General features: G+C 42.0%; 1 protein-coding gene across 1 annotated transcript in view; it reads right to left on the bottom strand.

Moving 5' to 3' along the window:
• LOC137562132 (zinc finger protein 84-like) overlaps nucleotides 1-17,034 on the bottom strand; it is a 30,048-nt gene extending 13,014 nt beyond the window's left edge. Inside the window, exons 1-2 of the mRNA XM_068273464.1 lie at nucleotides 16,926-17,034; nucleotides 9,164-9,809 (exon numbers count right to left, since the gene is read on the bottom strand). Of these exons, the coding sequence (XP_068129565.1) occupies nucleotides 9,164-9,809; nucleotides 16,926-17,034 (755 nt within the window). The remainder of the gene's footprint in view (nucleotides 1-9,163; nucleotides 9,810-16,925) is intronic.
• Between the last annotated feature and the right edge of the window lie 357 nt (nucleotides 17,035-17,391).

The following is a 17,391-nucleotide window of genomic DNA, read 5'->3' on the forward strand; positions in this document are numbered from 1 at the left end:
GTCGAGCACGCCGCACTGTCTCGCCCAAAATAGATCTTCAGGGAATACCACAAGAGTAGCATTCGGCCTAGTAATTAACTGCGTCGCCGTAGACTAACATGACTTCCGGGCCGACCCAAATTGCCGCAGAAGCCACGCAGTAACGTAGGCATGCACTAGAGTTAAGTCAAGCACTTCCGGCGTAGGGGGGGACCGCAAAGTGTGACTTTTGCTAGGCAATTTGCCCTAACGCATCGCGCCAGTGTGAAATAGCACTGAGAGACCCTTGTGTGCCTACTGCTGTGTCTGTAGTTCCCTAGGTTCTAAAAGTGTGCCTTCTCGTGGTACCTCTCATAACACTCCCCTAGGCATAGGCCAGGCTGGTCAGGACAGCGGGGACAGTAAACGGGGGTGTCACGCCTTATTCCAGCCTTGCTGCAGACACGACATCTTTTTCTGGGGTTGCGTTGAGTTGGGGTACTGGGAATCGGGTAGGCGTAATGCCTTCCATGCAGCCGGCTAGTTGCATTTGGGGGTTGGGCTCTGTCACCTTCTGGATAGAGGAGTGCCGAAACAATGTCTTCCTGGAATTGAAGAAAAGATCCAGTTCTCCCAGCCTTACTGTAGAGAACAAAGCTGTTGTACATCGCCAATTGAATTAAATACACAGACACTTTCTTATACCAGCGTCTGGTTTTCCGGGAAATTAAATAGGGCCCTAACATCTGGTCATTGAAGTCCACCCCTCCCATGTTGGCATTATAGCTGTGGACGGCGAGGGGCTTTTCAATGACCTCTGTTGCCCGTGTAATTTGTACTGTCGTGTCTGTGTGAATGGTAGACAGAAGGTAAACGTCCCTCTTGTCCTTCCATTTCACCGAGAGCAAGTCATCGGTACACAAGGCGGCCCTCTCCCCCCGTTGAAGTCTGGTATTAACGAGCTGTTGGGGGAAGCCCCGGCGACTAGGCCGCACGGTGCCACAGCATCGGATTCCTTCTAACTTTAAGTGCTGAAAGAGGGCCACACTTGTGTAAAAGTTGTCCACATAAAGATGGTACCCCTTCTGGAACAAGGGTGACACCAAGTCCCACACAATCTTTCCACTGCTCCCCAGGTAGTCAGGACATCCGACCGGCTCCAATTTTGAGTCTTTTCCCTCATTGACCCTAAAACGAGATGTATAGCCTGTGGCCCTATCACAGAGCTTATACAGTTTCACCCCATACCGGGCGCGCTTGCTTGGGATGTACTGTTTGATGCCAAGGCGCCCGGTAAAATGTACGAGGGACTCATCTACACAGATGTTCTGTTCAGGGGTATAAGCATCTGCAAATGTGGATGACAGGTGATCTATGAGGGGCCGAATTTTGTGGAGCTGGTCATAAGCTGGGTGGTCTCTTTCATGACAGGTGTCGTTGTCATTGAAATGCAGGAAGCGCAGGATGATCTCAAATCGCGTCCTGGACATGGCAGCAGAGAACACGGGCATGTTATGTATTTGGCGTGTAGACCAATAAGAGCGCAATACATTTTTTTTAGTAATACCCATGTTGAGGAGAAGGCCCAAAAAAATGTTAAGTTCGGAAACTTGGAGTGGTTTCCACCGAAAAGGCTGGGCGTGGCAGCTTTTCGGATGGGCGGTTATAAATTGTGTGGCATATAGGTTGGTCTCAGCCACAATTAAGTCAAGGAGATCCTGGGTGAGGAACAGTTCAAAAAAGTCTAGGGCCGATCCTAGTTCAACTGTCTCCACCTGGACTCCAGACTGGGCGGTGAAAGGGGGCAGTATGGGTGCGGCGGGATCAGGGGAATGCCAATCAGGGTTTGCCAGCACCTCTGGAAAACCAATGGGAGTACGGGCCCGTCTACTTGGTGGCTGCGGATCGGATCTTAATTCACATACCACCGAACCAGTTTCTACTTCCAGGATGGTGTCCACCACTTCATCAGGGTCTTCTGCGGAAGTACTGGTGTTGATAGGTCCAGGAGATGCTGCGCTGCTGGTGCATGCCTCACCAAGAAAAATCAGATCAACGCCACTCTGCTGCCCTTGAGACTGATCTTCCGCCACCTGCAGTCCAGTGACATGGGGTGTGGTACGCCTGGCTCTAGCCGGGACCTCAACCTCGTCATCGGAACTATCGGTCAGAGAGCCACTGCTGTCTACAGGATCGTACTCTGAACCCGAAGATTCGTCGAATAAGTCGACCCAATCATCCTCATCCGACTGGTCCATGTACCTGTAGATGTCTTCATTGGAAAACCTCTTTTTTGCCATGGTGGCCTGCTAAATTTAGGAGGTATTCCTCTGAGACTACCCAGGAAAAGAGCACCTACCTAGCGAAAGGGAGTACTTGAGAGGTAGAAAGCTGTGGTCACTGAGTTTAGATAAAAAAAATCAAAACTGATGTTTACAGTGCCACAGCTTGTGTACAGTGTTTTTTGCAGTGATCAGAAAAAAGAAATTTCTGTCACTGCGGTGGGGCGGGCTGAACGCAGTGCAGGCGAACGATCAGGTCTGATCGGGCAAACACTGCGTTTTTTTGTGGATCCTAGAGACCCTAATATAGATCTGACTGTGATCACTAATAATCACTTACAGATACTATATAGTACCAATGCTGATTAGCGACAGTGATGACGCTAATTAGTGACTGTGGTGCAGTGGGCTGAGCACTAACTGACACTAACAACCCTTTTGCTTAGCTAACTGGCCTAACTGTTTGTTACCACTAGTGATACTAAAAAAGTTTTTAGATCACTAGGATAGTGATAGTGATGGTGATGGTGAGGGGGGGGGATCAGAGAGCAATCACAAATAATCAAAAACAATCACGAGACAATTACAACACAATTACAGCAATCGGCGCAATCAAAGCCAATCACGGACCAATTGAATCCAATAACGTGACAATCAAAAACCAATTACGTGACAATTGAAGCCAATCACACGACAATCGATGCTAATCACAGGGCAAAACAGCCAATCAGTGGGCAATTGGCACAATCAAAACCAATTACGGGCAATTGAAGCCAATCACGCGACAATCGAAGCCCAATTACGTGACAATCGAAGCCAATCACACGACAATCGATGCCAATCACAGTGCAATTGAGACAATTGTAGCCAAACAAAGCACAATCAAGCCTTACAGACAGGAGATAAGATACACAATGGCAGGGGGGAGAATATACGCAATCAATGAACTAGGACGGTGTGGGGAGAATCGAAAGGGGTAGGGGGTGATCAGATACCCCTAAGGGGTAGTTGGGGGTCTAATCTGATGGATAGGAGTGACAGGTGGTGATAGATGGGTTATTGACGGGTGATAAGTGGGTGTTTACAGAGAAAAACAGATGTAAACAATGGACTGCTGATGTGATCAGGGGGGGTGTCTCGGAGGGATCTGAAAGGGTGGGTGGGTGATCAGAAGCCCCTAATGGGCAGTTGGGGGTCTGATCTGATGGGGGGAAGTGGCAGGTGGTGACAAGGGATGATTGACAGGTGACGGATAGGTGATTGACAGCTGATCAGCGGGCAATTACAGGGAAGATAGATGCAGTATACGGGGGGGGGGGAGATCTGAAGGGGTGGGGGGTGATCAGATACCCCTAAGGGGCAGTTGGGGGTCTGATCTAATGGGGGGCAGTGACAGGTGGTGACAAGGGATGATTGACAGGTGACTGATAGGTGATTGGCAGCTGATCACTGGGGAGATAGACAGATGCAGGGGAGATAGATAGGTTCAGTATACAGGGGGGGGGTCGGGGGGAGATCTGGAGGTGTGGGGGGTGATCAGATACCCCTAAGGGGTAGTTGGGGGTCTGCTCTGATGGATAGAAGTGACAGGTGGTGACAGGGATTTATTGATGGGTGATATGGGGGGTGGTTAGGTCTGATCTGCTGGCTGCAGGGGGGTACAGGGGGGTGTCTGATGGGTGCTGCGGGTGATCGGGGGGTCTGTGGGGCTCCTAAGATGTGTGTGTGGGTGTGTATACTGTGCCTGCTCTCCTCGCTGGTGGTCGATCGCTAAGTGTGACCACCAGCGGGAGGCAGGCAGTATAATACAGTTTGTTACGTAAACAAACTGTATTATACCTGTTCTATTGGCAGATTTGAATTTTTACAGCCCGCCGGCGCTGCTGATTGGCCGGCGGGCTGAAGTCACATGGGGGCCCAAGAGTGTGACGTAGCGATCGCGCGGCTGTAGCCGCGCGATCGCTCGTTAATTAGGCTGCAGCCGGCGACGCAGTACTGCGTTGCTGGTCCTGCAGCTGCCACTTTGCCGACGCACGGTATAAGCGTGCGGTCGGCAAGTGGTTAAGCAACTTCTTAGCTGTGCTATCAGGTGACCTCCACTCACTACAAATATTTCAAAAAAATGTAAATCATTAAACTTTTTTTTAAATTAAAAAACAAAAAAAAACTTTTAAAACTAAAATGAAAAACTAAATAATACTCTTTAGACCTGGATCCCACTAGGAATGGCTAGCTAACAGCACTATAAAATTGCTGCAGCACTCTGTGCAGTGATTCATAGGGCATTTACAATCGCGATTATTCAATGCTTGGAAGCGCTGTACAGCACTTCCGATTTGTGATAAATGTTGTTGTTGTTTTCTTTTTTTTTTTTTAAATAAAACTGTATTATACTTTCCAGACGTCTTTCTTCCGTCCGTAGCCCCTAAAGGAAGAGATCAGGGCTATGGATGGAAAAAAGGAAATACTGAAACCCACTAAGTATAATAACGTTTTTTAATAAACTAATCGCTCTGCCGTTCAAAGAGCTGCATAATCACTTTGATAAGCGATTTATGCAGCGCTTATATACTTTGAATTGAGCTCAAATGTGCTCAAAATGCTGCATGTCCTGCAATTGTGATTACTCCTAATCACAATCACACTAATGGGTTCACCCTCACTCAATTTTATTGGCACAACATTTTTGGAAATTGTCCATGATTGTCAGCGATCCCAAAACACTGCCAAATATGCTGTTGTAGTGGGTTCCAGCCATAACAGTTAATAAGAGATCAATTTCCTACTGTAATCTTGTCTTGTGTCAAGTTTTACTTATTTTTGGAAGTGAAAGGGAACCTAAACTGAGAAGGATATGGATTTTTCCTTTTCAAATAATACCAGGTACCTGACTCTCCTGCTGATCCTGTGTCTCTAATACTTTTAGCCAAAGCCCATCAACAAGCATGCAGATCAGGTGCTCTGATTGAAGTCAGACTGGATTAGCTGCATTCTTGTTTCAGATGTGTGATTCAGCCACTAGTGCAGCCAAAGAGATCATCAAGACTGCCAAGCAACTGGTATTATTTAAATGTGATCATCCATATCCCTCTCAAATAAGGTTCCCTTTTATTCTAGAGCAGCTGCTGCTGGCAAGCTGCATCATTAGTATCAGACTGACTGGGACACAGCTACATGTGCTGGCACTAATAAAATGCTATTTGTATTGCCTGGGTAATCCATGCAGGCTGTGCTGTAGGTTGATTTTATTCTTGCCTTTGAGTCCGTTTTTATACTATATATCTTTGCAAAAAATAACATTATGCTGCAGACAACTGATCAGTTTACTTTAAATTAAATCAATAAATTGCATTTAATATTCAATTCTAAAATATGTTACATAGTTACATAGTTATTTGGGTTGAAAAAAGACATATGTCCATCGAGTTCAACCAGATTAGCTGTATTCTTTCTCAGGCTATTTTAGTACAATATTATTTATTGTGAAGTAAAAGTTAAAAAGTGTGTCCGCGCTACGCACCAAAATGTCTGCAGCTGAGGCAATTAGAGATATTACTCTATACTGTCAAAATTACTGATGAATGTGGCAGCGCTATCTCAAGTCTTAAAAATTAAACATTAATATTATAATGTAATACAGAAATTAAATTGAACATTTTTTTGTAATAAGCATTAAAATGAAGATTTGTACAGAGAACACACGTAGAATTTACTTATAAGGTATAAGAGTGAAGGCCTATCACAGCCAACATATCCCACAACAAGAGAGAGAGCTTTACAACACCCCACACCAGTGGCATAGCTACCCTTCATTGGGTCCCCAGTGAAACTTTGTCAAGGGCCCCCAAATGTTAACACCCTTCCTTTGCCTCCCTCTGATGCCCTTTATGACCTTGGGGGCCCATCTCACAAGGGTCATAAAACAAGTGTGGCCACCATGATCTTCACACCCATAACAAGTGTAGCCACAAAAACACTTAAAGGAACACTTAAGTCATTCCAAAAAAAATGAGTTTTACTCACCTGGGGCTTCCAATAGCCCCCTGCAGCTGTCCGGTGCCCACGCCGTCTCCCTCCGATCCTCCTGTCCCCGCCGGCAGCCACTTCCGGTTTCAGCGACAGAAGCCGACAGGCTAGGAACGCGAGTGATTCTTCGCGTTCCCAGCCACAATATCGCCCTGTATGCTGCTATAGCATATATAATATACCATATAGCAGCATACAGGATGCTATTGCGGCCGGCAACGCAAAGAATCACTCGTGTTCCCAGCCTGTCGGCTTCTGTCGCCGAAACCGGAAGTGGCTGCCGGTGGGGACAGAAGGATCGGAGGGAGACGGTGTGGGCACCGGACAGCTGCAGGGGGCTATTGGAAGCCCCAGGTGAGTAAAACTCATTTTTTTGGGATGACTTAAGTGTCCCTTTAATCTGAAGTATAGTCCCTTGTATCTGAGGAATGGAAGGTTAGTAGTCGGGCCCCACACAGCCCTGGGCCCCCTGCAATCTCAGGGGCAGCTCCTCTCTAGTTACACCCCATCACACATACAAGCATTGTTAATTTACATTTACTAAGGATTCATTAAGATGCTCACCTGATCCATAGATAGACTGAATCTGTCTTATAAAAGTTCCAGCATATGTGCTTGTGCCACAATAACTCAGACTAAAGTATTGACCAGGATACTGATGGATACCAAGTTATTGTAGTTATGGTGGACAAGTGCATGTGCTAGAACTCTTATAATACACATTCTCCATGTCCATAGCTGGCCTGACGCCACACTGCTATTCTTCTCACTGACTAATGCTCCATCTCAGGTCCTCCAACCTTGAGCCTAATATTTCTGCATCTTCAAGACACACTCTTCAGAGTATGCTAGATGCATGATCTGGGAGTGACATCAAATTATGAGGGAGAAAGTGCAGGCAGCCCCCCAAGGTGCTTCTCCACCAAGGGAGCCACCTCCACCCCTTCCCACACACACACCATCACCACAAAAAGGAAAAGCTGATAAGCTCCATTGAAAATAAAAGAGAGGTGAGTACTCAAACCTGGAAAGAGTGGCACAAAATTCCAATAACTCTGAATCTGTCTTATAACAGTTCCAGCATATGCCCTTGTGCAACAATAAAAATAGTGATCAGGAATCAAGCTCAGTAGTAGTGAGCTGTTCTCTGGGTCGGCATCAAAAAGCCAGAGATGGCCAATCCCAATCGATACTCTTGCCTATGCACTCAAACCTGGTATCACCTGAATTATATACTGGCTGCTAAAATGTCTATTGACAAATTAAAATTGCACAGCAAATGCAAAAAGAGGTAAGTACTCAAACCAGGTATCACCTGACTTATATACTGGCTGCCAAAATGTCTAACTAACTAATTAACAAGCTGCGCCCTTATTGAGATCCAACTAATTTTGCATTGGTCAGCTCAGGCAGGGCATAGTAGTGAGTTAGTTTAGGACCCTGTACATTCTGGCAAGTGGATGAAATATACATTTGCTGTGCCATTGTAATTAGTCAGTAGACATTTTTCTTTTTAATGTCACTTAGCAGCTTTTCCTTTTTGTGGTGGTGGTGTGGGGGGAGGTGTAGGTGGTCTCACCTTCCCCTCCATCATTTTATGTCACTCCCAGGTCATGAATCAAGCAGGTGGTTGCAATTGGCTACGCGGTAGGGGATCTTTCCTTTGGGTGTGGGGGGGGGGGGGGAGGCAATGTGCATGGTCACAGATGGGCAGTGGCCAACCCTAGGGCCTATATGTGGGCTATAAGAAGACTGACAAAATGTTTGGGGATTTATTCCCTTCCTCTGGGCCACTGAGCTAGTCTTTTTGTATGTTCTGCTGATTGAATAAATTATTAGATTTTGTTTTCAATAGAAGATGCAGTGGCAATCAAACTAAAGATACATATAAGAGAATAACAATTCAAACAATATTTCAACACAGAAAATAGTAAATCATTTACAGTTTTTATTAAAAGAAACTTAATTGACATAACCACCTTCATTAATTAGCATATAATTCATATATTTCACTACCGAAGGAAAGTACTGGTACTGGACAACTGGAAGGATGTGTGTAGTGTTTAGATTACAGTATTATCTGTGAATGGGCGAGATAGCTACACCCCACTCGAGACTAACCTGTGGGGGGGGGGGGATCAGTAAAGACCCTTGTTTCATGTCAGACATACAGTACAAACATTCCTTCTGCTAATAAAAAGAAACAGTTCAGACACCATTCTCCATTCTGAACTCGGAAGCAATAAACACTCTTTTGCAGTGAGATACAGATAGTGGGTTTATTTTAGCTCATTTTTATTTTTTACATATTGGTTAGGCCTTTTAGGCAAAGACTAACACATATAATACATATACAACAGATCAAAAACAAATGCTAAAGTTCAACAGTCTTACCACCGTTAGACAACCAGGGCCTCAAAGACTGTTTCAACTTCATATTTACATTATTTATCTAACCACAATAATAAACACACATGCAAATATAGAAATAAAAAAAATGTAGACTCACTTCCCATCAAAGTTAATTATAGATTGTGCATAGAGTGCATGGCAATATCACTGTTACTATCGGAAGCAAGCTACTGCAAGTTTTGCTATTAGCGCAACCTGTGTTGCTCGAGTCCTGAGGGAGATGTGATGATAACAAGCATTAGTAATGTTGTTACCATAGCAATGCTGATGTTACTCAAGCACCACGGGTCATACTAATTATGGAACGCACGGTAACCTGCTGCCGGCAGTAATGTTATTATTGCTGTGCACTGTCTGCGCTCAGCAATATTACTGCAGCTTCGTGCATCAACACTCAAATCAAACACGTGAATTAATCTTTTCTACTTATCAAACATCATAATCCTGTGATGCTACAGCAACATGTTCAGTAAAACACAGCTTACAGGCTCACATCCACTCGCTCATGTATCTTCTGATGACTTCTCAGAGCTGAGTGGAGTGAGAAGCTCTTGCCACATTCTGAGCAAATAAATGGCTTTTCTCCGGTGTGAGTTCTCTGATGTGCAGTAAGACATTCCTTAAAAGAAAAACATTTATCACATTCTGTACATTTAAATGGCTTTTCCCCTGTGTGAGTTCTCTCATGCTGAGTAAGATGTACCTTCTCTGAGAAACTTGTATTACATTCTTTACATCTAAATGGCTTTTCTCCGGTGTGAATGCGTTGGTGTGAAATAAGAGATGATTTTCTGGCAAAAGATTTCTGACATTCAGAGCAGGAAAAAGGCTTCTCTCCAGTATGAATCCTCTGATGCTTTATAAAATATGACTTGTCAGAGAAAGATTTGTCACATTCTGAGCAGGAAAAAGGCTTCTCTCCAGTATGAAACCTTTGATGAGTCATGAGGTTTCCCTTCCGACTGAAACATTTCTGACATTCAGAACAAGAAAATGGCTTCTCCCCAGTGTGGATCCCCTGGTGTCTAATAAGCTCTGATGGACGAGTGAAGCTTTTCTCACACTCTGAGCAGTGATGTGGCTTGTCTCCTCTGTGGCTCATCATGGGCTGCTGGAGATACCGATTTGCTCCTGCAATTGAAGATATTATATGTTATTGTTACTATAGTCCCAGAAGCTCTTTAAGGATACCCGAGGTGACATGTGAGTTGATGAGATAGACATGTGTATGTACAGTGCCTAGAACACAAATAACTAATGTTCCTTTTTTTCTTTCTCTGCCTGAAATAGTTAAACATCAGGTATGTACGTGGCACTTCCTGTCTGGGTCAGGACTGAGTCAGACTACAGTGTGACCCTCACTGATAAGAAATTACAACTATAAAACACTTTCCTAGCAAAAAATATCTTCAGAGAGCAGGAAAGAGATAAAAAGGGTCAATAGTTCATAGATTTTTAACTCTGGCATACTTCAATGAATGTGTCATTGATCAAAAACAAGAAAACAATAAAAACTTAAAAAGTAGATTCAAATATAAAAGAAAACTGCGGTATATCTAAAAAAAAGTCATTCTTAGGAGAAGGAAGATAGATACAATTGTTTATTTTATTACTTTATTTTCACCTCGGGTGTCTTTTAACCATAAAATAGGTATGCCATAAAATTATACTTTAGATGATAATCCCTTTTAAGACACTTTGAATTAGCACAGGATAATCCATAGTGCGGCTTGCTTCATATTAGATCATCTCACACAAGAATTACACAGAAAAATTGTAATCTCACAAAAAAAAAAGCTATTTGAATAATTTGTTTCAAATGAATCTACCTATTGCACATACAGACATTGTAAGCAAAAAAGTAAAGATGACCAGCACTTGCCAATTCTTAAAAAACAGAATATTTATTCACAAAAAAGAATGAATAAAAATAGTCATGACATCCGGACTCCCAGAATGTAACTATAGCTCTTGGTAGCAAGTATATGATGCTTTCACTTGACAACGAGATGTTTATCCGTTCGAAACGGCGACAGTCCGTTGTGACTAGAATTGGGCTGCAATGGAGGCGTAACCTATTCTGGAGGAAGTCCTCATGCCATTGTATACAGCTAAGAGCTATATTTACTACCAAGAGCTATAGTTACATTCTGGGAGTCCGGATGTCATGGCCATTTTTATTCACTCTTTTTTGTGAATAAATATTCTGCTTTTTAAGAATTGGCAAGTGCTGGTCATCTTTACTTTTTTGCTTACATCAAGTCTGTATTAGCCACACAGACTAGACCTGGCACAGCCGTTGAAGCAAGACAGGTGTGCTGTCCAAGAAGTACAATACATACAGACATTGTAATCAGAAATACATTAATTTTAATTTTCCTAAGAAATCACAGCTTCTGCATGTAGACAGCACTCAATGTCTTCATCACTTATACCTGAATTGAGCCATTACAGAAAATTGTAACAGCTACATGTGAGTGCAGACACTTACAACACCTCCTGTGTGCCAGCGTCCCCTTCTATTGTGCGGTAAAAGGCCTTGTTCCATAAGCTTGGTTGGCGCACTTAAAATGGGCATACTATGCTGTGCATGTACAGTATGTCCAGTTGCCAGCCTTGTAACTGCACTCCTTGCATGCGCACATGGAAGGAGAAAAGCGAGGAGCGCATTCACAAGGCTACTGTGCATGCACAGTGTAGTATGTCTGGATCAAAGAGCATTGACTGCGCTGACCACAGTTACACAACAGGGCCTTTTACTACACAATGGGAGGGGACGCTGGCACATGGGAGGTGTGGCAAGCATCTCTGCACCTCCCTCACACACACTTATACCATTAATTTATCTCTACCATCAGGTATTCTTTATGCTAAAAAGTTTACATGTCCAGAATATAAGAACAGATACAGTATTATCTCATAATTGGATTGTTTTCATGGAGTAACAAAAAAAACAACTTTTAATATTTGTGCACTAGAGGAATGATCTAGATGAAACAATTGAATACATTGGAATAGGAATAATTGAGATGAAATGAATGAACAAAGCAGAACAGATATAAAAGACACATTTTTAATTTCTTTCAGGCCAATTTTTTTTACCATTACAAAAACAAAAAGATTATGAATATATTGATATTATCCACAAAACCTGTCCAACCTAAATTTCCGATCTTACTCAGAGGTACACACCTAGCCGCTCACTCCGCTCTTCCAATGAACTTCGCCTAATCGCCCCCCGCATCACCCAGTCCTATGCTTGCCTTCAGGACTTCTCAAGAGCTGCTCCAACACTATGGAACTTCCTACCTCCACCCATTAGGGCAGCCCCTTCCTTCAACATCTTCAAGAAAGCCCTCAAAACTCACCTTTTCATTCTGGCCTACTACCCCTCACAAGTGCTCCTTTTGTGTCCTACCTGATCATGCACCTCCATTACTGTGAACCCATGCTATGCATCTGAGTGAACCTAACTTGACTAATCTCCATGCTCCCATCCAGTGACTGACTAAGCATTACCTTGTACTCATACTGTGCTGCATGATCTGATCTTTCTTGTATTCATGTATTGTCATTTTGCTGTATGTCACCCCTAAATATTGTCTGTAACCTAAACTAATGTCCAGCGCTGCGTAATATGTTGGCGCTTTATAAGTACAATAAATAAATAAATATTATTGTCATGGTATATTTGGAAAGTTCCAACATACAGTATCACACATTGCTGGATGCACCACAAATCTGTTTATACACGGAAAAACAATATTAATTTATGTGACTTTTGTACACTAGTTGAAAGAAACCAGAAAAATGTAAAATATCATAGGCAAAAAAGGAGGAGAGAAACATCTGGCACTGCAATGAGCATATTGCAGATTTAATTATGTTCAGACTGTGTTCATACAATGTGTGCAGCAAAACAGTAAGCAGGGTTATAAAAAAATGAACAATACAGTCCTACCATGGATTAAATGACAGCGGGTGCAGGGTGCAGTATGGGCAGCCTAACTGCAGTTTCGCACGGCGGTGCTTCTTCTGGTGGTTTAGCCGTTTCGGCCGTTAGGCTGCTCATACTGCACCCTGCACCCGCTGTCATTTAATCCACGGTAGGACTGTATTGTTCAGTTTTGGATAACCCTGCTTACTGTTTTGCTGCACGCATTGTATGAACACAGTCTGAACACAATTAAATATGCAGTGCCGGATGTTTCTCTCCTTTTTTTTGCCTATGACATTGATCTGACACATATGTCCTGAGCATGCAGTGTGCCACCGTGGAAATTTTAGAATTAAAGAAATATCCTGCTGACACACAAAGAGCCATTTTCACGTAGTGCCGACCATTTATGATTTTCTTTCTACTGGCGTAAAATGTAAAATATGTTTGCATACACACATAAAGGAGGTACATTTGTGGCAGAGTAAACTGCACTGTCAATTTATTTTTCCTATGTAGATGTCACTTACAGCAGGTATTACTGACAGCAAACAGAAAGATTTTCTGCACAACTGTGTCAATCAATGTGTGCTAGGTCATAAGTAAGCATATATCAAGGAAGGGTTTATGACCAAAAAGCAGCACCACAAACGTATATAAACAAGAATAACCACAATTTTATTAAGCACATGTTATACACTATATATAAAAACCATTAAAAACACATCTGTTGGTAAACCTCATATAGAGTATGATCAACATGACACCTATAATAGATGGCATATATATATATATCAGAAAAAATGTTTTCACCTTATGGTGCTCAGATAAGAGCTCCCACAGTGAAGAACCCGGGTTCAAGAAGTGCTCATGTGAGCTGAATAAATAGTGCAAACAATGTATACAAAAAAGTGCATAAGTATCCACATGAACAAATAAGGTGCATAATCATATAACAAGGGCACATGAATAAACAGATGCCACTAGTGCAAACCGAGCAGAGTTGAATGCTGTATACCCTGCATGTTATGATGCTGGACTGAAAAAAGTGCAATGTGCAGAGAAGGAGCGCTTACGTGACCCGGGATGAAGAGGATCGAGGTGACCAGCTTTCAGTCCAGCATCATAACATGCAGGGTATACAGCATTCAACTCTGCTCGGTTTGCACTAGTGGCATCTATTTATTCATGTGCCCTTGTTATATGATTATGCACCTTATTTGTTCATGTGGATACTTATGCACTTTTTGTATACATTGTTTGCACTATTTATTCAGCTCACATGAGCACTTCTTGAACCCGGGATCTTCACTGTGGGAGCTCTTATCTGAGCACCATAAGGTGAAAACATTTTTTCTGATATATATATATATGCCATCTATTATAGGTGTCATGTTGATCATACTCTATATGAGGTTTACCAACAGATGTGTTTTTAATGGTTTTTATATATAGTGTATAACATGTGCTTAATAAAATTGTGGTTATTCTTGTTTATATACGTTTGTGGTGCTGATTTTTGGTCATAAACCCTTCCTTGATATAGGTATTGCTGACAGCTCTGAACACCTCACCAACAGGATATTGTTTTGTTTGTTTCCTTCTGGGGTTTTCTCAGGATTATCTTTATGATGAAAAGCACTCCCTGAAAAGAAGTGCACCAAATCAGTTCATTTGCATAGTTTGTTTGTTAAATCAGGTGCTGTTATAAAACACAATGTAAATTTGCAGCTATGGTGCATTGATAAATTACATTTGATACAAAGGTTCGGCCATTATATCGCTGAACTCCAGCTATTGACATAGCAAGCGGTGGGGTGGGCAGTCAGCATTGGGGACTTCGGATTGGGCGCTCAGCTGATATAGCTGAGAACCATTATCGACTGTAAGTATAGCTGAGTAACATAACTGGCTATGACAGAGCTGAAGAGGTGAATTATAGAGACTAGTTGTGTGCTTAATTATAGCAGGGTTAGTGATAGGAGATAAGGTACAAAGTTCAGATGAGGCATAGTTATTGGAGGGTTAGTGTTTAAGCATAGGGTTAATAGTTAGGGTCTGGCTCAGATATGGGAGAGTTAGTGTTATGAGATAGGGTAGTAGGAGACTTGATTTGATAATGTTAGGAGGTTAAGCTTAATTTAACATTAGAAGAGTTAGAGATAGCTAAGTAATAATAATGGTTACATTCAAATTACTGATGCTAAGCTGTTATTAGAATATTGTCAACAATATTCATAACAGCAACAACAACAACAGCACCAAAATGAACACATGCCTCTTTTACTTATGCAAAGTGCACTCTCCCACTGCCAGAACAGTGTGTCAGGAATCAGCAGGCTTGTTGGCATCTTTGTATAAGTCTTGCCATGGAGGGCTTTATTTTTCACTGGCTCATGCCACTATTCCTCATACCACTTACCTTCAGATTACTCTGAGTACTGTGCCCTCTGGCCACTCATTGGGCCTGATTCACAAAGCCGTGCAAACTGTTTAGCACAAACGATCGCGCGAATCGCGGCACTTTGCGCTCGCAAAAGTCCGCGAACGGCACTTCACGTGCTAACTGTTTAGCACACCCGTGCTAAACAGTTTGCACGGCTTTGTGAATCAAGCCCATTGTCAGCCCTCCCCTTCTCTGTTATTCCTTGCCAGTCAGTCTTTAGTTCTTATTTCACTACTGCCCTCCAAAATTTTAGATTGTTCTACCTCGCTTTTAAAATGTTACATTATTACTTTTTTTTATAACTGACTTACATATCACCTCATGACTGGTTGCTAAAGTCTAATAGACTGTAGATCCCTTTTATCATTACTACTTGTTTATCAAATTTTCTTTTGCATGTGGGATTTATTCGGACTCTTTATGTAAAATAATAATATTTATACCAGATTTTTTAATCAACAAACAAAATTGACTTAAACAGCTACTGTTAACAAGAAGTTAAATATTTTAACAAAATATGAAAAAGAGTATAGCAGAACCTAACACTAGTTTTAATGTTTTCCTTAGACCAGGTGCACTTTTGTACAGTATAAAACCCACACATGTGTCACCCAGTCATAAGAGTCACACTTACTGGTTTATGTAATATCAAACTTATTTAATCTTAAACATGCAAACTAAAGACAGAAAAATAACACAATACAAATCTAACTCTAATGTATTTAGACTAATATTGATGCTGAGTAAATCAGAATGATCATAGTTACCTGGCAGGATGTAGTATTGGAACTCCTTATTCCTGGGAAGTCTCTGGTATTCTGCTACCTGACTTAGACCTGACCCAACTTATATTCCTTTCCCCTTCATTCACTAGCATGAACTGGTTTTCCATTGGTTAATACAGGTTATTGTTAGCAACAAAAAGTGTGTTTACAGTAGTATTAAAGGGCAGTTTCAACACCTTTTTATTTAAATTACCCCCCCCCCCCACACACACACACACACACACAGCAAGGTGATAACTTCGTTAACATTTCACAATGGGACCAAAAGGCAAATGGAAGGAGCTGATCAAAGTTGGAGCTTCTTCAATAACATAACAATAGATGTAACCACAATACAGAGGTCAGTAGATGATGGACAGTTTCAGTGTTCTATGCATTCAGAATAATATGTTCAGTACTTCATTCACACACTTGGACAGCACTCTCCTCAAAATCTGTGCATTTATTTGTTCTATTATTTCTATTATTTCCTCAGTCTGACACTAAAACATACAGTATTCAATATTTTAATATATTAAATACTTGTATACCACAGCACACAATTTTTCTTCCTGCTTTGGAAATGTGTTAGCTCTGCTATCAGGTGACCTTCCCTCATTGGATATATTTCATACTTTTCTATTTATGAAACCTTTTTTAACCACTGCAGCCTTCAGTCATTTTCACTTTATGCATCCGAGCAATGTTTAGCTCCCATTCATTAGCCTATAACTTTATCACTACTTATCACAATGAACTGATCTATATCTTGTTTTTTCCACCACCAATTAGGCCTTCTTTGTGTGGTAAATTTTGCTAAGCGCTACTTTACTGTAAATGCATTTTAATAGGAAGAATAAGAAAAAAACGGTAAAAAAATCATTATAAATCATTATTTCTCCGTTTTCGGCCATTATAGTGTTAAAATAATACATGCCTCCATAATTAAAACCTATGTATTGTATTTACCTAACAGTCCCCGGTATTACAGCATTTAAATTATGTCCCTATCATATGTATGGTGATAATATTTTATTTGGAAATAAAAGTGAATTTTTTTGCATCCGTCACTATTAACAAGCTTATTGTAATATCCTTACCTTCCAGCGGCAGGTCCTGCGGTGTCTCCGGTGTGGTCCTGGCAAGTGGCGGGACTTCTGCGCTCAAGTCCTCTGAAGGATCTTCCGCGTCGGGCGGCATCCCCGGCATCTCCTCGGTGGTGAATCAGGGCGCGCGCATGTGCAGTACGGCCAGACGCATGTGCGCAAGTCAGAGCAGCCTTTACAGGCTGAGGAGGCGGACAGGTGACATCACCTGGGGAGTGGTTTTGGAGAATTGCTATTGTGTATTTAAGGCCAGAGGCTTCAGTAGCTCACTGGCCTTGATACTAATCAGTTCGCTGGTTCTTGGCCTAGCTAGCTATCTTGTGGGAGCTATATTAATATATTGTGTGCAGCGCAATATATATATACTCCAGTCAGTCAGTGTTATTTGATATATTCTATATTGTAATTTATTCATAATTTCCTTGTGGTATTATTGAAGTAACATCTATTGTATTATTTA

Source organism: Hyperolius riggenbachi, chromosome 3, assembly GCF_040937935.1.
Source record: "Hyperolius riggenbachi isolate aHypRig1 chromosome 3, aHypRig1.pri, whole genome shotgun sequence".
Classification (NCBI taxonomy): Eukaryota; Metazoa; Chordata; class Amphibia; order Anura; family Hyperoliidae; genus Hyperolius; species Hyperolius riggenbachi.